The 19766-nt window shown below is 45.1% G+C and overlaps 2 protein-coding genes across 3 annotated transcripts in view; both read right to left on the bottom strand.

Moving 5' to 3' along the window:
• Positions 1-1941: 1941 nt before the first annotated feature.
• Positions 1942-8748, bottom strand: LOC112265115 (estrogen-related receptor gamma). The gene is made up of 7 exons (XM_024442163.2): positions 8569-8748; positions 7787-8208; positions 6261-6377; positions 5398-5508; positions 5126-5287; positions 4683-4952; positions 1942-2842 (listed from the first exon to the last, which is right to left on the bottom strand). Exons 1-7 carry the CDS (start codon positions 8625-8627, stop codon positions 2598-2600), a joined length of 1386 nt encoding a protein of 461 aa, XP_024297931.1. The 5' UTR covers positions 8628-8748; the 3' UTR covers positions 1942-2597.
• Positions 8749-12531: 3783 nt separating this feature from the next.
• The window catches only part of LOC112265114 (latent-transforming growth factor beta-binding protein 4), a 74689-nt gene continuing 67454 nt past the window's right edge, over positions 12532-19766 (bottom strand). For both annotated transcript variants that reach the window (XM_024442161.2, XM_024442162.2), the window contains 9 exons: positions 19453-19710; positions 19019-19087; positions 18654-18782; positions 18377-18523; positions 17259-17411; positions 16733-17039; positions 16348-16634; positions 15954-16103; positions 12532-14049 (listed from right to left, as the gene is read on the bottom strand). In XM_024442161.2, the coding sequence (XP_024297929.1) occupies positions 13916-14049; positions 15954-16103; positions 16348-16634; positions 16733-17039; positions 17259-17411; positions 18377-18523; positions 18654-18782; positions 19019-19087; positions 19453-19710 (1634 nt within the window). In that variant the 3' untranslated portion in view covers positions 12532-13915. The remainder of the gene's footprint in view (positions 14050-15953; positions 16104-16347; positions 16635-16732; positions 17040-17258; positions 17412-18376; positions 18524-18653; positions 18783-19018; positions 19088-19452; positions 19711-19766) is intronic.

The raw sequence follows: 19766 nt of genomic DNA, 5'->3' as shown, positions 1-19766 counted from the left end.
GCTTCTGCCTGCCCATACCATAACCCCACCTCCACCATGGGGCACAACGTTGACATCAGCAAACTACTCGCCCACACGACACCATATATGCTGTCAGCCATAGTTGAGACCGGGATTAATCTGTGAAGAGCACACTTCTCCATAGTTCCAGTGGTCATCAAAGGTGAGCATTTTCTCACTGAAGTCGGTTACGATGCCAAACTGCAGTCAGGTCAAGACCCTGGTGAGGATGATGAGCACGCAGATGAGCTTCCATTAGACGGTTTCTGATAGTTTATGCGGAAATGTAATTATTTGGCTGTGCAAACCATAAACCGCCTCCAACGTCGTTTCAGAGAATTTGGCAGTACGTCTAACTGGCCTCACAACGTGTAACCATGCTAGCCCATGCCTCCACATCTTGGTCCTTCAACTGCGGGATTGTCTGGGACCAGCCACCCGGACAGCTGATGAAACTGGATTTGCACAACCAAATAATAATTCCACACAAACTATCAACCGTCTCAGGGAAGCTCATCTGTGTGCTCTTCGTCCTCACCGGGGTCTTGACCTGACTGCAGTTCGGCATTGTAACCGACTTCAGTGAGAAAATGCTCACCTCTGGTAGAGAAATGAGCGTTCAATTCTCTGGTGGACGTTCCTGCTGTCAGCATGACGATTGCACGCTCCATTAAAATTCGAGACGTCTGTGGCATTGTGTTGTGACACATCTGCACATTGTAAAGTGGCCTTTTCTATTCCCCAGCACAAGGTGCACCTGTGTAATGATCATGCTGTTTAATCAGCTTGTTGATACACCTGTCAGGTGGCAGGAATGTCATGGATATTTGAATTAAAAGGGAATTTTTCAACCTCATTCTTCAGCACCAAACCAGAGTCTACGTATGTATCTATGGTTAAAAATATTTTTAAAATGCTTCTGACATGACAGTGTAGGATTAAAGGGAAAAAACCTGCGATTTTCAAAACTTGCAGCGAGTTTCTAGCCCAAGGGAGAGTATTTCCTTGCTCCCCACAGTGAACCTCAGTGTTTGAAAATCACTGTTTTTAAAATGTTTAAACTTTTGATGATTTGGTTGAAAAGTGGGGAAGTTGCCCTTTAAGAGAAATGTAAAGACCTGTACTAGTCTTTACCCAACACTGGGTTGCACCATCACGGGCTTGGAGGCTGAAGTGATGTATAGGCCCACACCTTCTAAACTTTTCTGATATCCTCTACAGATTTCTTTCAGTCTTCTTGTTTTGCACTACTGTTGGCTCTCTGTAGCTTAAATGAATCAACAAGCCTACTGTACACGCAGTATCAACAGTGGTGACTGTTGAAGAGGAAACGATGGAGAATCTATAGATCAATGGTAACTTTTATCGTTCATGTTTCGTTACATCTGACCGACTGACCATTCTTTTTCAAGTCGTCTTCCAGATCACGACCCAGTGCCTCACGTACCTGTGTTTTTCTATCTTCCCCAATGGGTTAGGAATTGTACGAAACCAAAGGTAGTCATTTAACCCAATATCCCATGTTTTTGTACATTTCATTTAGATCCTATTTTCTGACTATATAAAAAAAGAAACCATATTGAATGGAAATGTAAAACATTCAATGTTATGTCTCTGTACAAAGTATATCTGTCTGTCCATTAACTAACAATAAAAGTAATAATTTTGTTCAAAAGTGGGATTGCTTTATCAGCAGCAAAATGTTACCCAAGGATGCTGAGTGCATTTCATATACAGTATCCTCCAGTTAGTCACACCTCTAGCTTTTATGGCTGTACTTTTCTAATCTGGTCTTCATTAATCGAATACAACTAACTAATTACAGTGAGCCTACTTTTTGGCTCAACATGAAACGCAATGTTCACACTGCAATGTCTGTCACACTCTATAAACGCATTTAATTCCAAAAGCATTTTATTCAAAAGCATACGTGCTAGTATGAAAGCAGTTCATGTCTTTGTACAGCGATCATGTAATAAATAAATACATAAATAAAATACAAAATGTCGTCGCACCTTCTTAGTACAGTATGGTAAGGCAGGGAAGTCAGAAGAATGTGCTGTTTGTAATGATAGCAGTACTAATAGTTTGGTTCAGCCTGGCTAACTGCCTGGAGGCATTTGGCTATGTGGTCTCTAGCTACCAGAATGCATCGTCAATAACCGTAGAGCTATTATGTTTTCACATGAGTAACGTCCTTTCATATTGACTGAATATCATGGCTTGAAAATCGCCATGATATAAGAAAACATTTGTACATACTCTCCTCTGAAAAAGTACCTAAAAAAATATGCTATACTTGGGACTATTCAGTCTTTATTGCTGAAGCGTTATAGATTGCACGATAGCAAGTTTACAGTGAATGCAGTCGCCGCTAATGCGGGAACATTGCCTTTAAATTTCAATCACACTTTAACGTTGAACTTCCGCGACACGGATTGAATAGAGCCCTTGACTTATAAGTCAGTCTTGTTCCATGACACCATGGCTTGTCATAAAACTGCGAACCACCAAGCCCTGAACTTCTGACCCCTCAACAATGGGGCACCTGGTTAAGGTTTGTGGGGGCCAATGGGAGGTTAGGTGTAGTAGAACAGTCATATTTTGGCATCCAGCATCTCCAGGAAGAGTTTGTGCATGGGCACGCGGCCCTCCAGGTGGAGTCTACAGAAGGTGTCCACGGCACGGTTGGCAGTCTGCCGGAGCAGGGGAAGGGTCATGAGAAGCTTGCCTGCCCGGTGGAGCTCTGCTGTGTGCTGGGAGCTCTCGTACTCCTGCAGGGCCTCATGGAGTCCGTCCTGGAACCGCTGCACTGCCTCCACACTCTCCAGGTTCTCTGCATCTGAGCGGGGAGAGACAAGGTCAAGCGAGGCCTGTGGGTGTTTGGGTGTGGGTGGAATCGGGTGTTAAACCTCCCCTTGTTTCGGCATGACAGCATGTCAGATCCCATTGTCCACCTCATTTGTTTCTCCATCGAGGGCTAATGGACGGGCCAAGGTTAAGTTGCATGCGGCCAACCCTCATTTTTCCTGAAAGGACTGTAAATGTAAAAACAAATGCTCCCTCCTCTGATCCTTCTAGCCACCTCAGGCGGTGTGACTGCCCCGGTGTGTCTGGCTAACGCAGCCAGACTCGCCAAATGGATTTCTGAATTCCTGTGATAATTTGCGGGGCAGATGGATTTATTGATTAGGGCTGAGGGCAGAAGCAGCCTTCTCACTGTCGGATATTGATCAGTTTTCACTTGCTGGGGTCTGGGGAACAACAGCGGGGAGGGGAGGGGTGAGAGAAGTGGGTGTTGGAGAACAGATTTGGCAGAGACCTTAGACCTCCCCTCTCTCTGTCATGGGGGTCTGAAGAGTGCCAGTTTATACAGAAGTGATTGAATAACTATTATTCAACTAAAATGCATAGATAGTTGTCGCCACAAAAGTATGTAGTATAACATGAGTTCACAGAATGACCCCTAACAAACAAAATACAACGTTAGTCATATCAAATGTATTAATAGTAGTTAAAAATTGGAATTTAAGTGGAGGGCTGATACTGACTTGGGTAATGCTGTGAGAATGTCGTTGCTAAAATACGGGACCTGTGAGGGACGTTTGCCAATATGGGGGGCTAGCCACTCATTTATTCCCTGACAGCTAGCGGCTTTTCAAGTCATAGACCATCATTTAACAGGCTTGCCCTGCTAGGGGACCCTGAACCTGGAGAAAAAGTGTGTTCAAGGACACACCCCGAGGGACAGGCACTGTGGATCACACTTAGGGGCTTTATTCAGTCAATATCGCCGAAGCGTTAAAGATTGTGTGATAGAAATGTGAAGGTAATTGAGCCGACATATGCAGCGCTTACCGTGAATACAGTCTCAGCTAACGCGGGAACATTACCTTTACATTTCAATCACGCTGCAACGCTGAACTTCCACGATATGGATTGAATAGAGCCCTAACTCTCCCCACAGTCCTGAAGGAGTGGCTGTATGTCGGGCTGCCTGAGGACGGTGTAGTAGATTTAAAGCTGAATTTAACACAATTAATTATTGTACGCATTAGCCAGGCAGATTAGATAGTAGCATATATTGTTGGTAGTTCTGCCACTCTTATAATGCTTTCTAAGAGGGATTGTACAGTGGCTTGCAAAAGTATTCACCCCCCTTGGCACTTTTCTTATTTTGTTGCCTTACAACCTGGAATTCAAATAGATTTTTGGGGGAGTCTTGGAATCCCACAAACCCAACCTAATTGAGATGGTTTGGGATGAGTTGGACCGCAGAGTGAAGGAAAAGTAGCCAACAAGTGCTCAGCATATGTGGGAACTCCTTCAAGACAGTTGGAAAAGCATTCCAGGTGAAGCGGGTTGAGAGAATGCCAAGAGTGTGCAAAGCTGTCATCAGGGCAAAGGGTGGCTATTTGAAGAATCTCAAATATAAAATATATTTTGATTTGTTTAACACTTTTTTGGTTACTACATGATTCCATATGTGTTATTTCATAGTTTTGATGTCATCACTATTATTCTACAATGTAGAAAATAGTACAAATAATGAAAAACCCTTGAATGAGTAGGTGTTCTAAAACTTTTGTCTGGTAGTGTATGTCTCTTGAGTCTGCTCTGTCACAGCTGACAACACCAAACTACTGATAACAGATATCCAGTGCATGCCATGTAGTTAGTACCGGAGTTGGCGAGGGCCATAGCCTTGAGAGTGACCACCTCCTCTTGGCTCAGGTTCATCTGCTGGTACTTGGTGGTCAGCTGTCTCAGGGCGGTGTAGAGGTCAGAGAGTCCTGCCGCTCTGCACTGGGCCTGGTCCAGACGCAGGTTCCCAGCAAACACCAGCTCCTCCCCATAGCCCAAAGACTGAAACACCACTGACAAGACCAGTGTCTCCATCCAACCACTCTGCAGCAGGGCCATCTGGTCCACCAATGAAAGGGCAGAGAAGCCTGGAAGGGCAAATATGGATATGTAACACTCCATAGGTTCTCACAGTATAAAAAGTTTACCTTGTCCATTTGTACCAGTGTAAAATGGCATTGCATAGTATTTTTTATTTAACCTTTATTTAAGGGACTCATGCTTATTTAACAAGACATACAAGAGCAACAGAAGTGGGTACCTGGGATATGCTTTGCCCAGCCAATCATGACCAGGAGTTCCCTGTTTAGGAGGTCACACAGCGTCAGCAGGGCTTTAAGGTTGTCATCATTGGTTGAGTTGTCAGGCGTGGCACACAGGGGGGCTGGCTCTGTCAAGAGGAGCTGGGAGATCACTTTGTTTCCTGAAAGAGGTCAAACAGATATATAAGTAAAGTACTCTTATGTACTCCCGTTTGTGACTGACACGGCTCTTATTGGAGTGTGTGAGTGTTGCACGACAAAGGGTACACACCGTTGGACTTGACAGCGTGTGTGTCTGGGGCCTTTGTATAAAGAGAGAGGCCAGAGTCCCCCCTTCTCTTGTACTTCTGACGTCCTCCTCTGACTCGGTCCATGCGAACACCTGTAGTGACACAAACACGATTATCAGTGATCATCATGTTTCCTCATTGATTGATCCTCAATCCCCAAGTCAAGAACAGACAATGGAAGGTGCACAGTGATAATAGATAGAGGACCTCTATTCCACATCAGGTAACTGATGCAAATACACCTTATGGAACAGCGGGGACTGTGCAGAGAGAGAGAGAGAGAGAGAGAGAGAGAGAGAGAGAGAGAGAGAGAGAGAGAGAGAGAGAGAGAGAGAGAGAGAGAGAGAGAGAGAGAGAGAGAGAGAGAGAGAGAGAGAGAGAGAGAGAGAGAGAGAGAGAGAGAGAGAGAGAGAGAGAGAGAGAGAGAGAGAGAGAGAGAGAGAGAGAGAGAGAGAGAGAGAGAGAGAGAGAGAGAGAGAGAGAGAGAGAGAGAGAGAGAGAGAGAGAGAGAGAGAGAGAGAGAGAGAGAGAGAGAGAGAGAGAGAGAGAGAGAGAGAGAGAGAGAGAGAGAGAGAGAGAGAGAGAGAGAGAGAGAGAGAGAGAGAGAGAGAGAGAGAGAGAGAGAGAGAGAGAGAGAGAGACGCACGCACGCTAATGTTGCTGGACCCCAGGAAGAGTACAGTATCAGCTAATTGGGATCCTTAATAAATACAAATACAAAAAGAGGTTGAGTAATTTGAAACTCTACTTCAGGCTGTACGTGCTCTGTGGGCCTGTACGCTTAAGCATGTCCATTTATTGAGCCGAGTGATTCCATTGAGATGAGTTGGTCATCAAGTCTCACCTTCCTTCATCATGCCGGCACGCAGGCACTTCTGGAAGCGGCACGCTTGGCACGACTTCCTGCGACGCTTGGTGATCTCACACTCGTTCATCACAGGGCAGCTGTAGTCAATGTTACCTGGAAACACAGAAAGCACAGCTCTGTTTACACCCCCTGGATACTTGAGGTTACCAGTCAGCAAGGCCAATGTCGCAATAATGTCATCCAAAAGGTGATACTGCATTTTACAGTATCTTTCTTACAGTGCATTCTTGATGCTTAACTTTTCAGTCAGCCTAAAGGTGAAATTGTCATGCTGTAAAACAAAGTGTGTGTTTAGGGGGTGTGCCACCATGGCTTATCCTTGCCATCTGGTGGTTAACTGAGTTTCACTGTCTGTGGCACCATGAAAAAAGTCAATTGCCTCTGTGTTCGCTGGCACCCTGAGCTTTCACACAGCAATCAATAGAAGCCCAGACAAAATACAGATATTGATTGGTTATTTCACACTGAGCCTAACTCCCACCACAAGTGTTATAACGTTTGGCCTCACACAAGACAAAAAGGGATTTAATAGAGTATTGACTAATTTCTCCCACCCATCTATACCCAGACAAGCGGGTCTGGATCTGGGGGTGATCTAGGGGCCAAGGGCCCTCAATCAATGAGCTTCCCCCTAAACCCTCCCCTGTCCCAAGAGGCTCTGAGATTATTTTTTAACAGGAGAATTTTTAACAGGAGATTGGCACCTCTTCAGATTGCCTTTCACAAGAAATGTAAATATGTTGTGTGGTGTTTTTAGGCACAATAACACTTTATCTGCATGTTCACACTTTGACGGCCACTATTGCTAAAAGAAGCATTATGAAAATCCACTTTTGATAAATGAGAATAAAATAATTAGATAAAGTAATTTTCATTCAACTGTAAGCATACTTGAAATTAGGCACATAGTAAAATATTGTTGAAAATCCATTAATGCATCAGGCGTCACTAGATCAATATCATGCGTCAGTTATTTTGGAACACATGAGCAGAGAATAATCCTCTCTAGTTTCAGAGAGCAAAAATCCAATATTTCGGATTCTATTTAGAAATCAGATATCTATAGCAAGACGCATCATTCACCCACGTTTCGTCAAAATCGGACCAGTGCTGTCTGAGATAGGCCTGTCGCGTGTGACGAACGTACGAACGGACGGAGACAGATCCACAGATTTCATCGTGGGGGACAATAAATCATTTCTGGGGCCATCAACCAATATGGAGCACATTGAGTCTTCACACAAAAATCAATCCCATAGCTGAGTCTGCGGCTGACATAACTATTGGAAATCTGTGTATGCCGCAATCAGCCTCATTTGCGCTTCCCCCTCTAATAGATTATTGATTATTTTATTAATTAAAATCTAGCCAAGAACTTCGTCATGTCCTAAATGTATCACACGTGCACGCTCGCACACAGTGCACGCAACACACACCATCACAGACGGCTTGATTTGATGTTCTATCCGTTTTTTTGCAAAAACGTATACACTTTTGTTTACCTTGAATTGTCCTCTTGAAGAAAGCCTTGCATGCCTCACACGACGCTACTCCGTAGTGATATCCTGATGCAAAGTCGCCACAAACTAGGCACAGCCTTTTAGGTCCAGGGCGCAGAGACGATAGGTAGTCACATTTGAGGATGGAGTCAACGTGCGCCGAGAGCGCCAAACTGCGCTCCGACCAAAACTTAGCTGCGCCGCTAGTGTCCGGTGCTGCGCTGACAACGCTGCCGCTGCTGCTCGAACTCGGGGATTCCGGGTCCATCGAGTGACCCTGTGAAAATAAACTGTACCCACTGCTGTCCGAGCTTGGACTGAATGGCGTGGTGCTGTCCAGGGCGAAGGTAGGGCTGGGGGGATCCGTCTTGTTACATGTATCATCTGGTGAAGGAGCGTCGTCGGTGTTTGAGGAGACCAACAGGCTGATGGCACAATTGAAATGATCATGACAAAAATATAATCTCACTGAAATAATACCCCATTGTGGATTCTGTGAGCTGCTACAATAACAGTGTGGCATGCAGACCCCAGGATTGTCTGCCACCTCAAGGACCACCACCTCTATTCATGTTCCCAATGGAGAAAATCAACTTTTGCACTTATTCTACAGACACATAATAATAACTTTTTAAAAAACAACTAAATTAAGCCTTATCTAATGCTTTAATTAAAACAAACACAAATGAACAGCACACAAATGATGGCAATCAGATGAATGACCAATAAAAACGTATCTATGATAGGAATGGCAAAAAAATAACATAAATCTCAATGACTCTTACTGGTTGTGCTGGCTGAGAAAATGGACGTTTTCACTCAGGCAAAAACCCTTTAGATCCATATCAAGGAAGAACGTCTCAAGGAGATGTGTCAAGGTAGTAATAGTATTCTAGTATCCTGGTTTGGGAGCCAACGGTATAGAGATAGTGACAGAGGGAGGACTCTTGAGACAAGAGCCAAAGTTATTGCGGCAGGTTTATTTAGCTGAAGACCTGTGTCATTAGAAAGGGGCGGGGCCTGGCGGACTAATCATGGACAAGCACTGAACGTTTGTTGATGGTTTCATTCTCTTCTCACTTATGTTGTGTTTAGCATACATATTTACATATTACACACAAGCTAACGTTTATACATGATACACTCGTCAACGTATGAACAAGATTTGTTAAAATAGGATTTTCACTGTTCCCTCTTTGTGACAAAGTGTTATCAAAGTGAGGTGATAAGATGACACGTTATTGCTTATAACAGAACACCATGCACTATGTCTGTTGGTTTTGCTCAGTTGTCATTAAATGCATTTTACTAGTCATTTTTTCCATTGCTCGTCTGTGTTCCAGACTCCTCTCTCCCTCACCTCTGTCATTGTGGGACCAGCATTTCCCTCTTATGCTGTTTGGTGTAAACAGAGAAAGCACTCGGACCAGACTCACGGACACAGCATCCTCTTTGCTTCCAGGTATTTGTTGTTCCTCGCAGCAAAGTCTCACTTTTGAAAGTGAGAAATTGCATATTGGTAACAGTAGTATTCTAGTTCCTGAATCAAAAATGCATCACTATTACTGAAGTATGCTAATTAAGATTTCCCAGTCTCACATAGCCCCACATAGGCCTCTCTCTTTGAAGTGAGTTTGCATGGTTAACCTGTGAAAGTCAGGTAAAGTGAGCTAGAGCGAAAGTGAGAGGCAGGCAGGGGGAATTAGAACAGACTGGAAAACAAAGGGATAGAATTAGACTAGATAAAGGGAGTGGAGGGAGGGAGTGGAAAGAGAGAGGGGACTCTTACTTGGAACTTGTCAGTAGGTCAGGTACATGTACAGGACAGGGCTTACAGCTGGTGAGAGGGGAGGGGGTGATTAGGTAGGAGGGTTAGGGTGGCTGGAGGGTGAGGATTAGGAGCCATCCATTGCCAGTGCGTTGGCAGGGGTGCTGAAGCAGCACTTTTGGACAACCCGGATGTGTGAAAACCCTGTGAGGAGCTAGAATATCCAAATCTAGTCATCAGACACCCAAGCCCCGTTTATACCTGGTGTTAACATGGGTCCTTTGTCCGGATCTTGGCTGCATTCTGATTGTGCGCACATTTCCAGAAATGTGTCTACCCATGGTATTAATATGTTTCTGTTATCCTTCTACTGTGTCTGCATTGTGACCACATTTCCTGGTCCCTTTTATGCAAACTATTTCACAGCTATTCTTTCCAAATAATACGTATTTATTTATTGTAAGAAACATATTGATGTAATTATTCAATGGGCAAAATAATTATGATTTAAAATGTTTGTATGTCCAGATCTCTACACTTGTAAGATATTCAGACACACTGTGTGTCTGACTACCTCCGGAGGTGGGCAGGATGATCTGATCACAATCAGATCACAATGAGTCTTTTGATGGTCTACACCTGTCCAAAAATGTGGGCACAATCAGAATGTGGAAAAGATCAGGACAAAGAACTCAAGTTAGAGCGAGGCTTGGCTCAAGATACCCTCTTCACCTGAATTACAGGTATTAGCTGGATCCCAATAAGTGAGCCATTGCGGTCATCATCACTTTGAATTGTGTACACTGTTCCAAAATAGATGATCAAAAAAGAAAAATAATGGAACTTATAGAAAAAGACGAAGCAATATATTTGCATATTATTTAACCAATACACGATGAAATCATGTTTTTGTGGCTCTTCCAAACAAATATGATTTTGGCCAGTTTCCTGATATATTTACACATGTTAATCCACCATCTCCAAATGATTTGGGATGAAAGGTTCCCACAGTGGACTACTGATGCATTTTCTCTTTTGGCACACATTCCCTGCCCTCGTCATCCCCCAGCTGTGAAATGTATTACAGCGCAGCAGCTCACTGACCCGGTTCTGACCACATTAGGCCCCCAGTACAGGGAGATAGGATTACTGTCTAGTCTGACACTTCTCTTATTCCTCCTCAGCCCTAATCCAACAACGGCTGCATCAGCAAGATTCCCCCACCCCTCTCCCCACACGGACACACACAGAGAGAGAGACTCAGTTGACCCTGTTAACACAAACAGCACCATCAGTGCTCGTGGGTGAAATCAAATGATACTGTAGCTCCCTGGGAGTGTACTGAGGCCTGGGACCAGTTTTCATGCTCTGTCACAGTACAGGTCAATGGTACAGACAGGACTAAACTCTCTCTCCTTTTCTCTCTCTCTCTGTGTGATGGAGCCAGCGGAACAGGAGCCTACTGTTATCTCATCTGATCCCTGATTCCATATCATTACATTGTAACAGGCTTACATTGTAACACAACTGTAATACTACTAATGCCTGTTTATAAGGTACTCTTACTGCTTTAATGGTCATTTAATAGAGGCTCCATAGTGACTACGTGTTTTAAGGCTGAGTGAAATACACTGAGTGTACAAAACATTAAGAACACCTATTTCCATGACATAGATTGACCAGGTGAATCCAGTTGAACGCTATGATCCCTTATTGATGTCACTTGTTAAATCTCCATCAGTAAGAGTAGATGAAGGGGAGGAGACAGGTTAAATAAGGACTTTTAAGCCTCGAGACAATTGAGACATGGATCGTGTATGTGTGCCATTCAGAGGGTGAATGGGCAAGACAACACATTTAAGTGCCTTGAACGGGGTATGGTAGTAGGGGCCAGGGGCACCGGTTTGTGTCAAGAACTGCAACGCTGCTGGGTTTCCCCCCACTCAACAGTTTCCCGTGTGTATCAAGGATGGTCCACCACCCAAAGGACATCCAGCCAACTTCACACAACTGTGGGCATTGGAGTCAACATGGGCCAGCATCCCTGTGGAACGCTTTTGACACCTTGTAGAGTCCATGGTCCGACTAATTGAGGCTGAAGGGGGGTTCCTAATGTTTGGTATACTCAGTGTAATTGCAGTATACTCAGTGTAAATGTGGGCTATATTTGTAATAAACAACGGATAAACAACAAAATAACAGCAAATTTGGTTGTGGCTGGTCTTCCAGTCATTTGGGCCAGATTCAGGGTAGGTGATAAGGGGAGAGAGCAGACAGAAAAAGCAGATATTCCACTAGCACTTGCAATCCGCAAGATATAATTAAGTACGAAGTGAACCTCTTTAATCAGCTTTGTAGTGTGTGGTGGAGAAGGATTGGCCTATAAAATAGATTAGACATGGGATCCTTATAAACACTACTGGGAATTAGGGTTCGAGTAGCAGGTAAATGGATTAGAGGCCTAGCCACAGACCATGAGTGAGAGAGGTGGAAACTGCTGTTATGACAGTGCAAGATAGGGACAGTGATAATGATGCTAATCCAAATTAGCCTGGCTACCCACACTCCGGCTAAACGCTACTTCTCCGCAATGAGTCTGGATCTGAGTACCTCTGCGACCCTTCACCAAATGGGAACACATTCTGATTGGTCCAAAAACCAATAGGTTGAGACAAAGCTAGAACACATGCGGCGGTTTGAAAATGTGTCATTGGCATTTGATACTCTGATTGGTTAGAGACGATCCAATCGCTGATTGCTTTGTTTTCTACAACGCCCCTTGTGCCCCTCGTCACCACAAGGTATGTAGCGAACGACAAAACAGCGGAATAATTTAGTTTAAATCGTCAGGCTAAATCAAAATACTGTGTTATACCTACACCACTGAACCAGCTTCCAATATGTTACTACTTTATAACAACTACCTTGTAAAGTAAAAGTGTATATGATTCTGTCACAATGAATGAGATCCAAAAGCCACTTGGAATGGAAAGTGTGCAAATATATTTTCAAATCATTTTCATAGCAATAATGATACAAAAATCACTGACAAAACAATGAACAAATTCCAGAAACAAATTTTAAAAATGTACAAAGTTGTGAGTAAAAAGTACACAAGAGCTGCGTCATCCACAAATACAGTGCATAGTGTTATACATCTTTAGGTGCTGAAAGGTGGAAATGCTTTCGGGTTTGTTTCAGCTTGTAAACTACATCAGGAAGTAGGAACATTTACAGAGAAGGTTCTACTCACTGAAACAGATACCATTTGGTAAAAAAGTTCTCAATTGTAAATATGTACATGGTATTTTATCACGGATTGTGTTTTGATCACACAAACAACATTTCAAATTGTGAATACAAAGTCAACTATCTTATATCAGTTTTCAGGTACATTCGATTCTCATGAAAAAAAAAAAAAAAAATCCAATTTGGCTACAAAAGTCTAAAGAGATAAAATGTACAGACACGTCAGTGATGTGTAGCTTCCTCGTCCGCATATACATTTCTGTAAAATAATACAAGTTATCATTACATAAAGAGCTACTTAACTTTAAACAGCATAAATTAATACAAGAAGCAATCACAAAACCAAACACCGGCGGGGTTGTAAAATCAACAAATGGAGAGAATTACAAGTCACTGACATTTTAGAGTGACAGACATTTGGTTCAGCGATGTCGTGATGTTGCTGTGTTTTCTGTACATTCCAGCTAAAGAGAGTGTTCGTTAACAAAACATCCACAGACAGGGATTCTGTCTTAGACAAAGGCTCTGCTCGTCTGTAGCAGTAGCTTGTCATCTTTGTCTTAAGAGACTACACTGGCCCCATTCAATGGTTCCCGTCTGCCTCAGGGTCGAGGCACAGAACACGGTGTGTTGATCACGATTGAGCTCAAAGTGAGCCATCTCAATGGGCCGGATCCTACCTTTAGATACGTGTTCGTATCGTTAGGATTCTGCACAATGTACGTTAACCTCTTTTTCACCACTACGCATTTCAACATCAAAGGAAAGGTTTGGCGAATGGACATATTTATTTACCTGCTTTATAATAGCAGTCTCGAGTGTATGTGCTTGGTTGAGCTCATGTGTATATATAATGAGTTGTGTGTGCTTGTATAGAACTCAAACCGTATTAATATCAGAGTTCTTTGGACTCAAATCTCTCTCAGACACTGTGCGTCAGTTACGTCGGCGTTTTCTTCAGAGAACAACCCTCTTAGCTTTTCTCTCGGGTCAGAAAATGGACAGGTACTTTCGTGAGCCCCTGACCCGAGCCTGTGGAGGCCAGAGGGAACACTTCCCCAGTAGCAGATAGGACTGATGAGTGGGGGAAGACAATGTTCAAAGTAGTAGCTGTGTTATGCTGCCACACAGTGGTTGGGCCGGCGGGACATGACGTAGCCCTGGTGGCACACACAGCGATAGGAGCCGTCTGTGTCGATGCATCGGCCGTTCGCACACGCGTTGTCAGGATCCACACATTCATTGATGTCTGGGCATAAGAAGCAGAACAAAGACACAATTGAAAACACAAGCATGTGAATCAGTGAACGTCCAAATGTGTATACAGTGCATTCGGTAATTATTCAGACCCCTTCACTTTTCCAAATTTTGTTTTGTTACATACAGCCTTATTCTAAAATGGATTACATATATTTTTTTCTCCCCCTTGTCAATCTACACAAAATACCCCATAATGACAAAGCAAACACATTTATTATTATTTTTTTATTACATTTTTGCTTAAAAAATAGATAAATAAGGAAATATCACATTTACATAAGTATTCAGACCCTTTACTCAGTACTTGGTTGAAGCATCTTTGGCAGCGATGACAGCCTCGAGTCTACTTGGGTATGACGCTACAAGCTTGGCACACCTGTATTTTCAGAGTTTCTCCCATTCTTCTCTGCAGATCCTCTCAAGCTCTGTTAGGTTGGATGTTTGATTGGGTTCAAGTCCAGGCTCTGGCTGGGCCACTCAACATTCAGAGACTTGTCCCGTTGTCTTGGCTGTGTGCTTAGGGTCGTTGTCCTGTTGGAAGGTGAACCTTCGCCCCAGTCTGAGGTCCTGAGCACTCTGGAACATGTTTTCATCAAGCTTCTCTCTGTACTTTGCTCCGTTCATCTTTCCCTCGATCCTGACTAGTCGCACAGTTGCTGCCACTAAAAAACATCCCCACAGCATGATGCTGCATACACCATGCTTCACTGTAGGGATGGTATTGGCCAGGTGATGAGCGGTGCCTAGTTTCCTCCAGAAGTGACGCTTGGCATTCAGGTCAATGAGTTAAATCTCGGTTTCATCTGACCAGAGAATCTTATTTCTCATGTTCAGAGTCCTTTAGGTGCCTTTTGGCAAACTCCAAGCGGGCTGTCATGTGCCTTTAACTGAAGAGTGTCTTCCGTCTGGCCAGGCTACCATAAAGGCCTGATTGGTGGAGTGCTGCAGAGACGGTTGTCCTTCAGGAAAGGTCTTCCATCTCCACAGAGGAACTCTGGAGCTCTGTCAGTGACCATCGGTTTCTTGGTCACCTCTCTGCCCAAGGCCCTTCTCCCCTGATTGCTCAGTTTGGACGGGCGGCCAGCTCTAGGAAAAGTCTTAGTGGTTCCAAACTTCTTCCATTTAATAATAATGGAAGCTACTGTGTTCTTGGGGACCTTCAATGCAGCAGACATTTGTTGGTACCCTTCCCCAGATCTGTGCCTCACTCAATCCTGTCTCTTAGCTCTATAGACAATTCCTTCGACCTCAAGGCTTGGTTTTTGCTCTGACATGCAATGTCAACTGTGGGATCTTATATAGACAGGTGTGTGCCTTTCCAAATGATGTCCAATCAATTGAATTTACCACAGGTGGACTACAATCAAGTTGTAGAAACATCCCAAGGACAATGAATGGAAACAGGATGCACCTGAGCTCAATTTCAAGTCTCATAGTAAAGGGTCTGAATACTTATGTAAATAAGGTATTTCTGTTTTTCTTTTTAATAAATGTGGAAAAATGTCTAAAAACCTGTTTTTTTGCTTTGTCATTATGGGGTGTTGTGTGTAGATTGATGAGGAAAACATATAAATTAATCCATTTTACAATAAGGCTGTGATGTAACAAAATGTGGGAAAAGTGAAGGGGTCTGAATACTTTCTGAATGCACCGTATGTTCTGGTAGATGTGTAAAACGGTAAATATATACAAAATCTATGACATGTCTAGGTTCTCCATTGCACTGGTAAATCTAAAGATTTTACTGTAACATAAATGTCAATCTGAGAATAAGAGAATAGATTTAAAGGCATAAGGTTCGAAGGACAAGAGAAAGGCAGGGAGTTTTGCATATAGACAATTGCGAATAGTTGAAGGGTTTGTCTTGTGGATTGTGTGAGGAGGGATACCTACCTATGCAGGCCATGGAGGTCATGTCCAGCTCGTAGCCCTCGTAGCAGTCACACGTGTATCCCTCCGCCACCCGGATACACCTGCCATTCTCACAGCCGTGCAGTATCCCACAGTCCTCTGTGCTCAGGCCTGCATACGGCTCATATCGTCCTGGAGCGGGGAGAGGAGGAGGTGGTCAGAACTATGAACAGATAGCTAATCAAACACTCATTCTTTACAGGGCCTAGGTTAAGTTCACATCTTAAAATGAATTTGAAATATTTTGGGTAATGCAGTAGCATCGGCAAAATGACAGTAATGTCTTCCAGCAAGACTACTAATTTGACCTATTGAAAGCCCTAGGGGCTACAGTTACAACAGTAAATCCAGTAATGCACACTAAGAGAGGGCTTACTCTCATAGACTCTCCGTGGGCCACCACCACCACCTGGCCCCTGTCTGTCAGGGAACGGAGGGAAAGGGGGTCCCACACGCCAGGGTTCTGGCCCCTCCTCCTCCTCCTCACTGTAGGGGTCACTGTCCGAGAGGGGGGCCAGACTCAGAGGGAGGCCCTCTCGGATGGGGGGAGGGGGTCGCGCCCCAAAGGCAAGCTCAGAACGAGGGTCTGGGAGGGTCCGGAAATGGGGTCTCGGAGGAGCGTCAGGCGGGCCGTAGTCGTCCTCGTCATAGTACCGCTCAGGACTGGGAGGGAGAAATCCAACATGTTTGACGAGAACCTATGTTGCGTCTTACATGATGTATGTGAATGAGTGAGTGTGGTGAATAGGGCAGTGTGTTACATGTATCCTGAGGGCCGTCTGTATGGGCTCTCTGGGACGCTGAAGGTGCTGGGCGTTCTGCTTCTGAAGCCAGACCTGGTGCCTCCCGCTGGTGTGTAGTCGTCATAGTCAGGCTGGGGGTACTCAGGCCTGCGGGGGATGGGGTCTGGGAAGGAGTCCGGTCCATAGGGCACGCGATACCCCACTCCTCCTCCTCCCTCTCCTCCTCTGCCGGGTCCTGGCCCTGGGTCCGGCCCGTAGGGGTCAGGGAAGGGGGGAGGAAACTCTGGGGGCCCCAGGAAGACGTTACATCGAGCCTCATAGTCCTCTGACAGAGGGAGAGAAGGAAAAGAGGCGTAGACCAAAAATGACACTTTCCCCAAACTTTAAACATGCCCATAAACACTGTTTCGAAACACAGGGCACCATTTTGCTTCTACCTTATGACAAAAATGCTAACACAACAGATTGTTCAATGTAAATACTGATCCACATTCAGCGTGGCCGTAGTAGCGCATCAGTGAGTGTATGGTCAGTCCAGTAGTACCTGAGTCTCTGGCAGGACACAGAGCACAATGCAGTCCCCAGCCCTCTCCATACAGACAGCAGCACTCAGTGAAGGTGACCTGTCCACCCAGCAGGGGGCTCTGACACACCAGGTCTGCTGTGACAAACTGCCAGCAGAACGATAGGTTCTCATCTGGAGGCACGAGGGAGAGGACAGGAATGAAGGGGGAGATGGAAAAGAGAGACAGATAGATGAATAAAAAAGGAAGATGGAGAAAGAGAGGCAAAGGAAGATAGAGAAAAATGAGGGAACGATAGATGGGGAAAGGCAGAGAGAGAGAGAGATTAAAAACAGAGACAGTGAGAGAGACTTCACAGCTTGAGCTAATATGTGACATTTGAGTATTGTGGTCTCATGAGGTGAGAGTGATTGTGGACTCATGAGGTGAGAGTGATTGTGGACTCATGAGGTGAGAGTGATTGTGGACTCATGAGGTGAGAGTGATTGTGGACTCATGAGGTGAGAGTGATTGTGGACTCATGAGGTGAGAGTGATTGTGGACTCATGAGGTGAGAGTGATTGTGGTCTCATGAGGTGAGAGTGATTGTGGACTCATGAGGTGAGAGTGATTGTGGACTCATGAGGTGAGAGTGATTGTGGACTCATGAGGTGAGTGTGGGGACTCATGAGGTGGTGATTGGGGACTTGAGGGGACTCATGAGGTGAGAGTGATTGTGGACTCATGAGGTGAGAGTGATTGTGGACTCATGAGGTGAGAGTGATTGTGGACTCATGAGGTGAGAGTGATTGTGGACTCATGATTGTGGACTCATGAGGTGAGAGTGATTGTGGACTCATGAGGTGAGAGTGATTGTGGACTCATGAGGTGAGAGTGATTGTGGACTCATGAGGTGAGAGTGATTGTGGTCTCATGAGGTGAGAGTGATTGTGGTCTCATGAGGTGAGAGTGATTGTGGACTCATGAGGTGAGAGTGATTGTGGACTCATGAGGTGAGAGTGATTGTGGTCTCATGAGGTGAGAGTGATTGTGGTCTCATGAGGTGAGAGTGATTGTGGACTCATGAGGTGAGAGTGATTGTGGACTCATGAGGTGAGAGTGATTGGGGACTCCCATCTCCCAGTGTGTGTGGTCGTACCTACGGCGAGGTCAGTGGAATTGACACAGCTGCGCTGAGTGTCGTCCAACACAAGAGGAGGCTCGCAGGTACAGAAGTGTGAGCCTAATATGTTGACGCAGATTCCCCCTGGACAGCTGTCCTCCCCTGCCTCACACTCATCAACATCTATCAGGAGAGAGAGAGCGAGATTAGATTTTTAGGAACCTACTCATTATGTACATCCATTAAGTTCAATCACATGATTAAAGTCTAAGTCAAAACAGCCCAATATCACTGATAAAGAAAGGCCGCTAACCGATGCACTCCAGAAACACCTCGTCGTAGTAGTAGCCAATGGTGCAGTAGCAGGAGTAGCCAGGGATGTTGTTGACACATACACCACTCTTACACACCTCAGGGTGGAACAGCTTACACTCATCCACATCTGTGAGAGGAGAGAAAGGCCTGGATTATAGGTACAGGTCAAACATGAATACAAATCATGTGTGGCAAAATCAGCCATTATTGACAGCAACTCTGGAGAAATAAGAGTTTAAGTGCCTCGCTCAAGATATTTCAATTAGTCGGCTCAGGGACTTGAACTAGTAACCTTTCGGGTTACCGGTCCAATGCTCTAACCGCTAGGCTACCTGCCATGTGTGTATGTGAGACCGTCGTTACCTTTGTAGCTAAATGCACCTGGCCCGGTAACATATCCTCGTCCGCTGGGGCACAACGCCTGGTGCTCGGCTGAACAGCACCCACAGGAAACAACAACAAGACATATCAGAGAGGAACACTTCACGACATCAGGGATAGCTTTTTCTGAGTGGGTTGTCAGGTGGATGTGACTCCAGGAGTCTACCATAGACATACATATTGACTTTAGTCTTATACATAGACATACAGTATATACCCTAGAGGCCACAGGAGGCTGCGGAAATGCGCACATGAAAACCATGTGTTTGATGTATTTAATACCATTCCACTTGTTCCGCTCCAGCCATTACCACGAGACTGTTCTCCCCATTTACGGTGCCACCAACCTCCTGTGCTAGAGACATAGTCATACCATAGACATACTGTTGACATCAGTGTTGATCACTGGTCCCTACCTGTGCCTAGCGGAGGACAGGGGTTGTACTGGCAGCCCATGCCCCAGCCCTGGCCCACGGTGCAGCAGCACTCCTGCTGGGTGGTGTTGTGGGCCAGGACGCTGCACGAGCTCTGCTCCCCGGTGCTGTAGTAACACTCCCTGAACTCGCCAGGCCGGGCAGGGGGCAGCTGGGACGCATCGGGCCGACGCTGGGGACCGAGACCGGTGGTGGAGGAAGACGAAGAAGAGGAGGAGCCGCCAGGGTACGCCGGACGACCTGTGAGACACGTGGATGTGATGTTTGAGGTGTGTGTGGTTATGGCTGCGCTGCTG

This window comes from Oncorhynchus tshawytscha, linkage group LG13 (genome assembly GCF_018296145.1).
Source record: "Oncorhynchus tshawytscha isolate Ot180627B linkage group LG13, Otsh_v2.0, whole genome shotgun sequence".
NCBI lineage: Eukaryota > Metazoa > Chordata > Actinopteri > Salmoniformes > Salmonidae > Oncorhynchus > Oncorhynchus tshawytscha.
This window is presented reverse-complemented; position numbering and strand designations above follow the sequence as displayed.